The sequence below is a fragment of the Rana temporaria genome, chromosome 1, assembly GCF_905171775.1.
Source record: "Rana temporaria chromosome 1, aRanTem1.1, whole genome shotgun sequence".
Taxonomy (NCBI): Eukaryota; Metazoa; Chordata; class Amphibia; order Anura; family Ranidae; genus Rana; species Rana temporaria.
The window spans coordinates 432,803,688-432,818,535 of record NC_053489.1 but is presented as its reverse complement, the minus strand read 5'-3'; the positions used below and the strand labels follow the sequence as shown (position 1 = coordinate 432,818,535).

The following is a 14,848-nucleotide window of genomic DNA, read 5'->3' as shown; positions in this document are numbered from 1 at the left end:
AGAAAAGCCCATATATTGGGATTGCTAGTGAGATCAGGGAAGCGTTGGGATTTGGGTTTAAATTTGTTTATTACCGGGGCAGTGGGAATGATGACGGGACTGGAGTCGGGGGAGTTAGGTTCACTCTCCTCCAAAAGTAACATTAAGTCTCGTAAAGCTCTAAAATCCTCCATGGAAAAGTTTTTTACTTTTTCAGAAATTTCTCTTTCCTCATTGCTGCGGAGACGATCACCATCGAATAGGAATTTAAAAGTTAGGTTTCTTGTGAATAGATATAAATCTTTTATAGTCTCATATTTGTTGAGACTCATGGACGGACAGAAGCTAAGGCCTAGGCGTAAAACCCCAAGCTGCTCGCTAGAGAAGGTATAGGGGGTAAGGTTGATAATATCTAGATTGGAGTTTGATGTTACGTTTGGGATGGCATGGTTGGAGGAATCTGAAAATTTGAGACCTGGGAGACAACATGTGGATCCAGAGTACCTTGTCGGGTACATAATTGCAATTGTGCTGCTGTTGGTTGTATATCAAGGGAAATATTTCTCCTGGGAACCCCAGTTTGTATATCCATGTTGGTGTTACCAGCAGTTGTTCCTGGAGGAGGGAGGTGAGACACATTTGGGGATTGCAACGTTTGTATAGCTATAAGTGCGGTGGCACCTGTATAATTAGTTTGTGTTCTATTACCACCACCACTGGAAGAAGTGTTTGTTTGAGGGGGGTGTACAAAAGGAGTGTCCCTGATAGGGGGGCGCTGTTTAGCTTTAGGTGTAAAAGACCCACCACCAAAGTCCCTCTTACGTGAACCGGATGTGGACGGTGTCGCTGCCGAATGGTTCCGTCGTGCTGGCGGCTGTAAAGAAAGCATAGAAGAGGAGTCAGACTCAGTATCATCTTCAGTAGTGTAGTAATTACTATCATGATTTTTAGAGGTTCGATAATTGGATCTAGAATTCTTATTTGCAGTGGGAGATTGCCAACGATAGGCAAAGCCCTCTGCAAATGCTGTTCTATCCTTAGATAATTTAATTTGTTTTTTGTGAATAATGTCCTTAGTGATTCTAGTAATGAAATCTTTTATCTCTAGACAACGCTTATCGTATTGGGCATGGATTTTGATTGTTTCACTATTTGATTGCAAAATAAGAATATCCTGATCTAGAGAGGCTAGCTCTGCTTGATATTGTACAATTAGTAGTTTCATCAATTGTGTACTACAGGAAGAGAGAGTTTGTTCCCACATAAGTTTAAATTCGACAGTGACATTTTGGAAAGATGGAAATACCTGTACTCGAAGGCCTAGAGGACTAATGTTGTCTTTGACATATTTTCCCAGAAATTCTATATGCCAATGAAGATTGGATTTCTTTTTTAACAATCTTTTCATTTTGGCCATATATTGGTTGATAGTAATTTCCTGCTCGTTGTCAGTGTTGCAATTCGTTTGTATCTCAGACATATATCCCGTCCAACCAGTGCCCGCAAAGTCCATGGTCGCAGGAAAAAAGACAGAGGGATAAACTAAAATGGAAAATGGAAGAAAAAAGAAAAAAAGAGGAGGTAGAGAAAGTGAGAAAGGCGAAAGGAGAGAAAAAAGGAGAAAGGGTAGAAACTGAAAAAACAAGGAAAACAACAATTTAAATGAAAGGGATTAAATATTAAAAAATAGTACAAACACTAACAGCCCCCTTAGTACAAGAGAGGTGGACTGAAGTTTTGCCCGGGTGCTACCACCCAAATAATTATTTGAAAAGAAAAGAGGTAACAATATCCTCACATGTAGTGTGCATGTGGATATTATAAAGTAAAAAGAGGGTGCCGCGTCCTAGTATAAATGATAAAGGAGGGAACTAGGGGCTAGTTTTTGGACTTTTTAGGCACGATTTGGTTGGTCAGAATATATATACAAGAAAAGAATTTTTTCTAAAAAGTAGATTTGTTTATTTAGATATAAAATATCATAATGTGTAGAAAAATACAGAAGAAAGAGTATTGCCGTTTCCAGCACAAAAAACCATCTAACAGGCTAATCTAGGCAAGCCTATCCATGAACATTGACAGGAATATATACATAAATTATAACAAAATATCAACAATAAAATTGAACACTTCCAAAAGTATTTGGAATAAGGTGCATGAATGTAATTAGTGGTCCTGTCACGTTGTGGAAATGCAGGCAGAGAAATGTCTGCGGTGGTTTGGCTTGCTGCGTAGGTGGACTCGACCGGTTTCGCGCTTTAGCAGCGCTTCCTCACGGAGTCAGCAATGTAGTTTTAACTATAGAACAACATTAAACAATAACACACAAAAAAAGAAAAAGTAAGAACAGTATATCAATTTGGATAATAGCGCTAGTGAAGCAATAAAATAAATAGATATACATATAAATATATATACGGGCAAATGAAAGTAGGAAAGAAAAAGGAGGATAAGGAAGATTGAGAGAAAGGGGGGGGGGGGAGGGGAAGGGGAAAAAGGGGGAGGGAAGGTAGAAAGTGAGGGGAGAATGAGGGAAAAAAGAGGGGGGGGGGGGGGGAGAAGAAGGAGGACATGGGGGGGTGAAAACAGGGAAGGAAAGGGAGCATAAAGTCCTGATAGGTGAACGCAACCCCAGAGCATTTCCTCAATGATACAGTGGGAGCGAGGATAGGTATGTATATATATAGAATATAGAGTAATTATGGGAAGGAGAGGATACTAGAATAAAAATAGCTGGTATAGGTACTTACAGATAGTGTTGGTTGGTAGGGGGATCAATATATAAATTTTCTGTCAATAAAATAAGATAAGAAATAGACTGTGTCCGGGCTGCTGGACGTTGTAAAAAGTGTAGGGAAATGACCCGCATAAACTAAATAATAACAGTCTGAAAGGTAAAAAATAGAAGATAGTGCAATGAATAGAATATCGAGCTGGTATTGGATAATAACAAAAATAATAAAGGGGGACATCCTACCTTCAATGAAGGAGGACAGGGCTTGAGGAGAAGGGAGAAGGCAGAGAGCGATCACTACCCTCTAACAATCCTCAATACATGTAACATTTCCTGGTAGTAGAAATGAGAAACCAGAGCTGGATGCCGGCTGGTAGCCAAGGATTTGGAACAGGCAAACCTTTTAAAAAAACGTTTGCTTGATCGTGGCTACAGTAGAACTCTTTTACGCAAGGCCTTCAATAAGGCCTTTCGTAGAACCCGTTCAAGCCTACTATACAAAATTAAAGAGAATCCCTCCCCCCAACCAGTGAGATTTATCACGCAGTTCTCTGGTCACCACAAAGAATTGCGTACCATTTTAATGAAAAATTGGACCTTACTCACCAGTGACCCCATCCTAAAAAAATACATAGGCCCCAAGCCTGATGTAACCTTTAGGAGATCCAGATCACTGCGTGATGAACTCACATCAAGCCACTATATATCAAACCGGAATAGGGGAACATCTATTAATGGCATTACACGGTGTGGACACTGCTCATTTTGCTCATGGATCACTGAAGGCACCAGTTTTATCTTGCCCAATGGGGAAACATTTAAACCCAACTTCCATGCTGATTGCAATACAGAGGGAGTTATCTATTTGATGACATGTCAGTGTCAGGCCTTCTATGTGGGTAAAACCATCAGAAAATTCAAAGCCAGGATTCGTGATCACGTTTATTATTCCGACCAAGGAAAAATGGTGACGTCTGTGAGTCGACACCTAGACTTATATCACAGCTTCAGCAATAAGGTAGTTTCCTTTATTGCTCTCGCTGTGATCCCTAAAAATGATCGAGGAGGTAACTGGGACAAATTGGTATTGCAAAGAGAAACCCTGTGGATAGAACGCCTCAACGCCCTCTATGCCCCCGGCCTCAACGAGGCACAATCGTACAAACCTTTTTTATAAATTTCCTTACTTAATTTTCTATCCTAAAATTGGCATTTCAGTCTTTTATTTTTTGACATCACAAATACCACCTAATCTTATAGATTAGCAATGGACACTTCGGGGCAAATTCCCAGAGATATATATTTTAACTACTATTTTGTTAATTTAAATCTTTATATGTAATACTAAATGTTTTTGCAATTTTATATACTAGCTATGGACACTTCGGGGTTAACTCCCAGAGATATATACCTTAATCATTATTTTTTCAATATAAATCTTTATGGGATGATATGTAATACCAAATGTCTCCACAAGCTCCATCTATTTATATATGTATAAATATATTAATATATGTACATCTATGTATGGCTCATGTGTCGCGTTTAATCATATGCATATTGAGACCACTGTGCAGAATTTTGTGTAACCCCGTTGGCATGCTATCATTGGGATATGACTGTTTTTGTGGCCTAATAAATTTTATTATTTCTGCTTTTTTGTTCTCTGGAGCCCCCTTCTCTGCTCCTTCTTTTCTTCCCCCTTTTTTGTCTTTTCCCTTCCCCCTCCCCCCCTTTTTTCTCTTTCCCCTTCCTTATCATTCTATCTATTCAGGGAATTTCCAACTATTAATGAATTCTATGCGTCACCTCTTAATAATCATTTATATCGCAACCAGTACTTAGCATTATATATACACGGGCAATTATCCATGTTCTTTTCCCCTGCTCTTCTCACACTATGTCAGTTTTTTATTTGTTTCATTATCTATCTATCCCTTTTAGTCCTGCCACGGTTCACTCTACCCTTTGAGATATTTTTCTCCCCTTACTTCGATGCAGTGGCTGACCGCGCATCACAGATCACTATACATAGATCTGTATTCGCACCACTAGATGGAGCTCTCCATCCTGGAGCGATGCCTCTCATGTGTGGCGCCGCGTTGTTTGTATCTGCGGCGCGCACACATGATGAGGAGATGCGCGGCTGCTGCGGATGACGTCACACGCACCTTCGTGCACTACGTCCTCTCCGCACTGAGCGAGTCCCTATATAAACCCCCGTACACAAGCCAGAATTGCTGCAGTCTCTCGGGAGACTCATGGAGGAGAGTGCCATCGCACATACTGAACCAGGTATGCCCCTTCCTATCACCCCCCCTTTCTTTTACCTCTAGGCTGCTTTTTGTAACTAATAGGTTACATATTTCTCTTTATCATACTAGGCTTATCATTGCCTTAATCCTTGGCTACCAGCCGGCATCCAGCTCTGGTTTCTCATTTCTACTACCAGGAAATGTTACATGTATTGAGGATTGTTAGAGGGTAGTGATCGCTCTCTGCCTTCTCCCTTCTCCTCAAGCCCTGTCCTCCTTCATTGAAGGTAGGATGTCCCCCTTTATTATTTTTGTTATTATCCAATACCAGCTCGATATTCTATTCATTGCACTATCTTCTATTTTTTACCTTTCAGACTGTTATTATTTAGTTTATGCGGGTCATTTCCCTACACTTTTTACAACGTCCAGCAGCCCGGACACAGTCTATTTCTTATCTTATTTTATTGACAGAAAATTTATATATTGATCCCCCTACCAACCAACACTATCTGTAAGTACCTATACCAGCTATTTTTATTCTAGTATCCTCTCCTTCCCATAATTACTCTATATTCTATATATATACATACCTATCCTCGCTCCCACTGTATCATTGAGGAAATGCTCTGGGGTTGCGTTCACCTATCAGGACTTTATGCTCCCTTTCCTTCCCTGTTTTCACCCCCCCATGTCCTCCTTCTTCTCCCCCCTCCCCCCCTCTTTTTTCCCTCATTCTCCCCTCACTTTCTACCTTCCCTCCCCCTTTTTCCCCTTCCCCCCCCCCCCCCCCCCCTTTCTCTCAATCTTCCTTATCCTCCTTTTTCTTTCCTACTTTCATTTGCCCGTATATATATTTATATGTATATCTATTTATTTTATTGCTTCACTAGCGCTATTATCCAAATTGATATACTGTTCTTACTTTTTCTTTTTTTGTGTGTTATTGTTTAATGTTGTTCTATAGTTAAAACTACATTGCTGACTCCGTGAGGAAGCGCTGCTAAAGCGCGAAACCGGTCGAGTCCACCTACGCAGCAAGCCAAACCACCGCAGACATTTCTCTGCCTGCATTTCCACAACGTGACAGGACCACTAATTACATTCATGCACCTTATTCCAAATACTTTTGGAAGTGTTCAATTTTATTGTTGATATTTTGTTATAATTTATGTATATATTCCTGTCAATGTTCATGGATAGGCTTGCCTAGATTAGCCTGTTAGATGGTTTTTTGTGCTGGAAACGGCAATACTCTTTCTTCTGTATTTTTCTACACATTATGATATTTTATATCTAAATAAACAAATCTACTTTTTAGAAAAAATTCTTTTCTTGTATATATATTCTGACCAACCAAATCGTGCCTAAAAAGTCCAAAAACTAGCCCCTAGTTCCCTCCTTTATCATTTATACTAGGACGCGGCACCCTCTTTTTACTTTATAATATCCACATGCACACTACATGTGAGGATATTGTTACCTCTTTTCTTTTCAAATTTACACTGTTATACAAGCTGTACATGTATTACATGACTGGATAATACAGCATACATACTGTACTTACAAGTGACAGTACTACACATGTCCATTAAGCTCAACCAAAAAAAGGCTCCTTAGAAGTCTAAACCCTCAGTTGATCAAGAAGACACATAAAAAGAAAAAACTGAACTCCAAAGAAAAACAGATATCTTCTTGGATTAGGATTATACAATGTTTCTTCTTATAAATATTATTCAAACATCATAAAAAAACGGAAGAAGCTGTTTTTTAGGAAGAATAGACTATGGCACATTTTTACAGCACTTACAGTCAACAACACAGATGTTCTAACCCTTCTCTATTATATTGTCCATGTATTGCATTATATTATATTTTGTTTACATCAACAAATGTGTTCTTGTTTTTACTCTTATTTTTCTTCCCCACTTCTAGGCATCGAGGAATAGATATGGCTATTTTTTCAGACGCGTACATGTCCAGGCACCTCCTAAATACATAACTTATGCCAGAGTAAGTAACTGTACAGTATATTTGAATAGATACAGATATATTTATTATAGGTTCTTATATAGAGTTGACAATTTAGACAGGGCTTTACACAAATATATTGTACATTCATATCAGTCCCTGCCGTCAAGGAGCTAACAATCTATGGTCCTTTCATACATACAAATAGTAGAGCCAATTAACCATTAATCAGTGTGGCTTTGAAGTGTAGGAGGAAACCAGAGTACCTGAAGGAAACCCATGCAGGTGCAGGGAGAACATGCAAACTTAAGGCAGGTAGCGCTGGGGTTGGGATTTGAACTGACAACCCCAGTGCTGCTGGGCAGAAGTGCTAAAAACGTAGCCACTGTGCTGCCCCAGATTCGTTGATATAGTATTAAAAGTTTTCAAAACTATTTGAGTGTTAAATGGTTGATTGAAATATGAAATTTCATCTAAAGCCCTGTACACACGATCGGTCCATCCGATGAAAACGGTCTGATGGACTGTTTTCATCGGTTAACCGATGAAGCTGACTGATGGTCAGTCGTGCCTACACACCATCGGTTAAAAAAACGATCGTGTCAGAACGCGGTGACGTAAAACACAACGACGTGCTGAAAATAACGAAGTTCAATGCTTCCAAGCATGCGTCGACTTGATTCTGAGCATGCGTGGATTTTTAACCAATGGACATGCCTACAAATAATCATTTTTTTTCTATCGGTTAGGTATCCATCGGTTAAATTTAAAACAAGATTGCTTTTTTTTAACCTATGGATAAATAACCGATGGGGCCCACACACGATCGGTTTGGTCCGATGAAAACGGTCCATCAGACCGTTCTCATCGGTTTGACCGATCGTGTGTACGCGGCATAAGTGTTTTCTTCCATTGCATCAAATGCCTTTTAAGGAAAACTGTACCCAAAAACGTATCACTAAAAAGCATGTATATTGTATTGTGTGCACCTGACATGTCCGCTAATATTATTTTAAAATACCTCCCCCTACAGGGATGGAGGCATGTGGTAGTTCTATCATATGCCTCATGTAAAGTCCCAACCCTACCCCCCCCCTTTTTTTAAATACATTTTAGATTATCCAATTTTTTCATAGTTTGCACCAATAGAATGTTTTATTTAAACTTTTTTTAGCATATGTTATAGTTTGTTACAGTTTTATGAGGAAGTTTAAATGTATGGTTAAAATGCTACTGATATAATAAATCCTAGGACAATCAGTATACAAACAGTATAAAAAATAAGTAGTTGAATTCCAACTGACACATACAAGTTGTGAGAGAGATATACTAGGCTTTTTATAGGCTACACTAGTGATGGGATAGTACTTTTTCGGGAAAAATAGCATATTCCTAAACAGAATGAAAAATATAATAACCATATTCACATGGAGAACTGCATTTTGTGTTTTGAATTTAGAATAAGCCATGCACTGCAAATATTCATGATAAGCATGACCAAGTCAGCATGAATTAAGTATATAATCACCTGTTATAATGGCCTGTTGACATTTCAAGATAAATATAGAGGTTTGCTTTACTACTTTTAGGAGCTGTTTCCTGTTTGCGGAACAGAGTGTGCCAAATGCACCTTTTTTACTCTAAAGAAAAATTATAATTTTACTGTAAATTCTCACTTCTGTTCTAGCAAATGTGTCATGCATATTAAACTTGGTAACCCACAATGGATTTATTAATATTTTTTGATATCATAGAAAACATAAACATACCATATAATTTCAGCTATATCTGTGTGTACTTGGAAGGGTGAGATTTGTAATTTTTTAATAATTCTAATTTGTTGCAAATACAAATATATCCATTATCAAAAACAGTTGTTACAGTACCCAAACCAAGCTCAGGGGCAACACCAAATTATTCTGCCTTTGGGTCACATTGATCTCTGAGATGTTTTCTACTGTTTTAACACCTAAAAGGCTTGCTGTGACTCCGCCCTTTTCACTTCAGTATAATTCTTGCTGCACTACAGCAAGTATACACCCAGTCCAGCTGGCCTTGCAGCTTAAAGGGGTGGGAGGGTTCGGGAGGCCAGAAAACATGTCCTTCAAACTCCTGTTTTTAATGTATTTGAGTACATTCAGTTGACCCATACATGGTTCGAAACTCTGAGGCCCCGTACACACGTCCGAGGAACTCGACGGGCAAAACTCATCGTTTTGCTCGTCGAGTTCTGTGTGAAGCCGCCGAGCATCTCGGCGAGCCAACTTTCCTCATTGAACAACGAGGAAATAGAGAACATGTTCTCTATTTGGCTCGACGAGGAACTCGTCGGCTTCCTCGGTCGAAAGTGTACACACGGCCGGGTTTCTCGGCAGAATTCAGCTCCGATCGAGTTTCTGGCTGAATTCTGCCGAGAAACTCAGTCGTGTGTACGGGGCCTGAGATTCAAACCATCTATGATCAGTTTAACAAATCTTTTTGTTATCCTGATAGAGCCTTTGTTATATGACAGTTGTTTGACTGTTATTAGCACTGAACACAGGAGACAGAATTGCTTTATAACCTCATACTCAGCCTGACATATTTGTTCATAAAAGGAGGAACTTTATTGTCAAAAATACCTTATTTACAGCGCTGCTGGGTGCTCACGTGACCTTCTGGAGATTTTCTCTTCTCCTCCTGGCTGATGTCAGCGGCCCTGCCCTCGGCAGTGCTTGGAGCGGGACTGACATCAGCAGGCATCTCGGCCCTTTCCTCTGCAGTGCTTGGAGAGGGAGGAATAAAATGTCGTCAGCAGACATCTCGGCCTTCCCTTGGTAGTGCTCGGAGCGGGAAAGAAGAGCTCCGGCGTATCACGTTAACACCCAGCAGCGCTTTAAATAAGGTATTTTCGACAATAAAATTAAAAAGGGAGACTCACTCCACATTATATAATATTTTTAAGAAATTAATTACATATTTTTGGAATAAAAGATGTCATAATGATGATTCCTGAACTGACAGGGGTAGAGGGGGAGAGAAGACAGAGGATATAGATAAGACTTCCCCCGAAAATAAGCCCTAGTGTGTTTTTTGTAGCAGAAATTAATATAAGACCCAGTCTTATTTTGGGGGAAACACAGTAATCTCAGAGAGCAAAATCCACAGATCAAAAGACTGCATTATTTTAGCAACTAAAAGTGGGAATTTAATTTATTAGAGATGATTTTTTGCAGCCAGCTAGATGTCAATGAACATTTGTGCTAAAATGTCCTAATTGTTTATTTTTTTCATTATGTAGGCTGGAGGTTCTTCAGAAGAAGAAGATAGCTCTGATGAGGTACTCAAAAGATTGAGAACATCATTTTATTTATTTTTTAAATGTAGTTCCCAGATATAAATTACCATGTGTAATCATATATCCTGATTTTAAATCATGTGGTTTCTTGACTCATTATATTGCTTTATTCTCCAATGATTACTTCTTCAAAACCACAATGGAGGATAACCTCAGATTTAACAGACAACAATACAACATCATATGTATACAGATTCCAGATAATATTAATGGTAGATCATAAAACATCAAATATCATTTCCACTACAATTCACCTCTGATACATTACCTTGCAAAATATGTCAATTATTTTAGTTAAGTCTTAAGCCCCATACACACTATCAGTTTTCCTGATGGTTTTCTCTTCAGGTTTACCAAAACCATCTAATATGAGGTCAAACCTTAAGCATTTCAATTTCAATGCAATCAGGCAGGTCCTTTTACTACATGGTTTTGGTAAACCTGAAGAGAAAACCAGCAGGAAAACTGATAGTGTGTATGGGGCTTTATAGTGTATCTACAGACAGGTGATACAGGTAATGGTTAAAACCTGTCTTGTTTGGGTTGTGTTCGATATAAGCAAAGAGAAATCACACAAATATTTACAAGTATAACATTTATTAAAGATAATGACAGATACAGATAAAGATAAAGAAAATATGACAAGAATACTTAATTAATGCTGTTTCACCATTGAGCCCCTCTGGACATGCAGCATGGCCAAGTGATCAGATCAGACGCTTACAATATTTGCAAGCTCTTGTGCGAGTCTAACCCTACAAGTTTTAACCAAGGTATATAGGTCTCGTATTTAGGAAATGGTCAAGCCCACCTTCAGAGAAAAATGATCTTCTAAGGAAAATGGCAAATTCCTGAAAGAGAGGGGGGGGCTTGTCAATATAGGCAGTTCACATTCCAATAATATGAGTCATCAAAGTTAACCAGAAAAACAAGGATATTAGACATTTGTGAGGTCAACCTTAAAGGGGTTGTAAAGGTAATTTATTTTTTGCCTAAATAGCTTCCTTTACCTTAGTACAGTCCTGCTTCACTTACCTCATCCTTCGATTTTGCTTTTAAATGTCCTTATTTCTTCGGAGAAATCCTCACTTCCTGTTCTTCTGTCTGTAACTACACACAGTAATGCAAGGCTTTCTCCCTGGTGTGGAGAAAGCCTCTTGAGGGGGGAGGGGACGAGCAGGAGTGTCAGGATGCCCACTAACACACAGCTCCTTTCTATATCTGCAAAGTAGAGAGTGTCCTGACTTGCCTGCTCGCCCCCACCCCCCTCAAGAGGCTTTCTCCACACCAGGGAGAAAGCCTTGCATTACTGTGTGGAGTTACAGACAGAAGAACAGGAAATTAGGATTTTTCAGAAGAAATAAAGACATTTAAAAGCAAAATCGAAGGATGAGGTAAGTGAAGGAGGATTGCACTAAGGTAAAGGAAGCTATTTAGGGGAATTTTTTCTTTACCTTTACAACCCCTTTAATAAGTAGACATGTGCGGTTCGTTTCAAATTAATATTCAGACAAATTTTTCGTTATTCTGAGATTCAGATTTTACAGTATAAACAAAGTTTACCGAATGCTCGAAATAACTAAATAAAATTTGTCAGAATTTTGGAAATTCAAATCAAATAGAATTTTACGTTGAATTCCAATTGGATTCGAACTGTAAACATATTTCTGAAATCAAAGACTGTGTGTATTATTAGTGTACCATTTCGAAATAAAGCTGTTTTTGTTAAGAGTCAAAGGTGATTTAACCACTAGCCGACCGCGCACCGTCATTATACGGCGGCAGGTCGGCTCTCCTGGGCGAGAGCCCGTAGCTATACGTCCTATCGTATAGCCGCCACTAGGGGGCGCGTGCGCGCCGCCGGAGGCGCGCGCGCGCTCCCCGCTCGCCCCCGACTCCCGTGCGTGTGCCCGGCGGGCGCGATCGCCGCCGGGCACACGCGATCGCTCGATACAGAGCGGGGACCAGGAGCTGTGTGTGTAAACACACAGCACTCTGTCATGTCAGCGGGGGAAATGCTGATTTTCTGTTCATACAATGTATGAACAGAAGATCAGTGTTTCCCCTAGTGAGGCCACCCCCCCCCCACAGTAAGAACACACAAGGGACATACTTAACCCCTTCCCCGCCCCCTAGTGTTAACCCCTTCACTGCCAGTGGCATTTTTATAGTAATCTAATGCATTTTTATAGCACTGATCGCTATAAAAATGCCAATGGCCCCAAAAATTTGTCAAAAGTGTCCGAAGTGTCCGCCATAATGTCGCAGTAACGAAAAAAAATCGCTGATCACCGCCATTACTAGTAAAAAAAATATATTAATAAAAATGCCATAAAAATACCCCCTATTTTGTAAACGCTATAACTTTTGCGCAAACCAATCAATAAACGCTTATTGCGATTTTTTTTACGAAAAATATGTAGAAGAATACGTATCGGCCTTAACTAAGGAAAAAAAAAAAATTTTATATATTTTTGGGGGATATTTATTACAGCAAAATGTAAAAAATATTATTTTTTTTCAAAATTGTCGCTCTATTTTTGTTTATGGCGCAAAAAATAAAAACCGCAGAGGTGATCAAATACCACCAAAAGAAAGCTCTATTTGTGGGAAAAAAAGGACGCCAATTTTGTTTGGGAGCCACGTCGCACGACCGCGCAATTGTCAGTTAAAGCGTCGCAGTCCCGAATCGCAAAAAGTGCTCTGGTCTTTGACCAGCAATATGGTCCGGGGGGTAAGTAGTTAAAGAGCCATTGCAATCATTTGATGAAGATTTTTCTTTTGTTTGTTCACTTTGCCGCATTTGAATTGAAAAAAAATATAACATTTTTGTTTCAACCAAATAAAAATGTTTTGTTTTGAACATTTTGAATCTAAAAAAATTGTCAAATTCTAAGAAAATTTGAAAAATTCTAAATATGAATTCAGAATACGAATCCCGAATATGAATTGAACAAATCAACTGAATTTAACAAAACAAAATAACTAGATTAACAATTCGAAACTAAATGAAACACATTTTTTTGTCATGCACATGCCTAATAATAATGAATATGAAATATGTAATGTCGCTCTCTCCACCTTGTCCAGTCAGAGGACACTTTGCATTCATTCTGAAACCACAAAGCCTTCTCTGAATGACGCCATTGCTTAGGGGCAGAAGGGTAGCTACTCAGAATGGAACCTGAAAGCAAGTGAAGATCACTGGAGTAGCGGTGTCTACTTCAGTAATTTTCAGCTTCCAGGGGTATCAGGCATGTATGGTGTCTGCAAAGTTACATTGGTGCAAGCTGGAGCAAATAATATCTACACCTGGAATTTGACTTTAAAGTTGTGGTTTTTGAAATATTATTTGTAATTTATGTGATTTAGTATTTATGATTGTACTGTTTAGTACATTATACAAATGAGGACTAATTAGATTGTATGTGTACAGCAAGAGGATTCAGTGGACGCTGGTAAAAATGGAAAGAATGCTGCATCAGAAGAAGCAGGAGGAGAGGGGAAAGGAGCGGAGGAGGAAGAGGCAGATTCTGAAGGTGGCGAGGAAGAAAATGGAGGAACTTCTGCTCCAGAGGTGAGAATGTACTAACATGAAAACTAACAAATCATCAATGAAAATTAACCTAAGCAGAGCAGATTACAATATGTTTCCCACCTCTTTATATGTTCTACCCATGCAAAGGTTCAATGACAAATATCAAAGTTCATTTATATATATATATATATATATATATATATATATATATATATATATATATATATATATATATCTGGTTTAGCTTTAATATTGCCACTTGCTGCAGATTGCAACATCGAACATCATGCCTTTTGAGCACTGTGCGGGAAACATGCAAAGAAACTGGGTTTTCCACACCACGTTCTGGTGTTAACTGCCCCTTAAAAATAAATATAAAAGAGTACAGCTTGATAATCTTATGAATGTGGACTAATGCTTTAAAATGCTTCTTTCTATGCATCATATGCAACTTATATACGTATGCTGAAGCCGCCATATTTTTTTTGGCAAATATCTTTTTATTGTTTTATACATAACACAAAAAAGAACAAGTAACAAAATGCCTCGCAGCGCAGGGTGGGATTTACCAATAGAAAAGTCATCCAAACCCCCCCCCCCAATCCAGGTTTACCACCCTACAGACAACTCCATCTTAACGTAAAAGTAACAATATCAAATTATACAGGGAAATACAGTAATTATTGCAGTTCTTGAGGCAATACGGAAATTAATCACATCTTCATGTATCTGTTAGTAATCAGGCCTGAATCAAATCCCACTGTTGAGACAAGAATTCCAGAGCAAGGTGTACTCATCTCATATTCTCCACCCCCAACCAGCCTCTGCCTGAGCATTAATACTCTGGTAATCTTTAGGCGACAGAAACAGCACTGTCTAACCAGATCTTCCAGACTTTGTCAAACCTCTTAGGGCAGCCCTTACTCAAGTATGTAGTTTTATAGACCGGAATCACTTTATTCACAGACTTTTTACAGTAAGTCATGGGTTTTCCAATAGAGGATCAGCACTTTGCAAGCATTATATAGTAGCAG

The 14,848-nt window shown here is 38.9% G+C and overlaps 1 protein-coding gene and 2 long non-coding RNA genes across 4 annotated transcripts in view; 2 read left to right on the top strand and 1 right to left on the bottom strand.

The window, feature by feature from the left end:
- LOC120915387 (bone sialoprotein 2-like) overlaps positions 1-14,848 on the top strand; it is a 55,322-nt gene that overhangs the window by 19,662 nt on the left and 20,812 nt on the right. For both annotated transcript variants that reach the window (XM_040325854.1, XM_040325844.1), the window contains exons 4-6: positions 6,904-6,981; positions 10,220-10,258; positions 13,713-13,853. In XM_040325854.1, coding sequence (XP_040181788.1) covers positions 6,904-6,981; positions 10,220-10,258; positions 13,713-13,853 — 258 coding nt within the window. The remainder of the gene's footprint in view (positions 1-6,903; positions 6,982-10,219; positions 10,259-13,712; positions 13,854-14,848) is intronic.
- Positions 1,708-3,077, bottom strand: LOC120915406. The gene is made up of 3 exons (XR_005743870.1): positions 2,957-3,077; positions 2,730-2,866; positions 1,708-2,277 (listed from the first exon to the last, which is right to left on the bottom strand). It is a non-coding gene; the product is annotated as an uncharacterized LOC120915406 (long non-coding RNA).
- LOC120915395 lies at positions 4,826-6,392 on the top strand. Its single transcript, XR_005743868.1, has 4 exons — positions 4,826-5,008; positions 5,098-5,255; positions 5,346-5,482; positions 5,936-6,392. It is a non-coding gene; the product is annotated as an uncharacterized LOC120915395 (long non-coding RNA).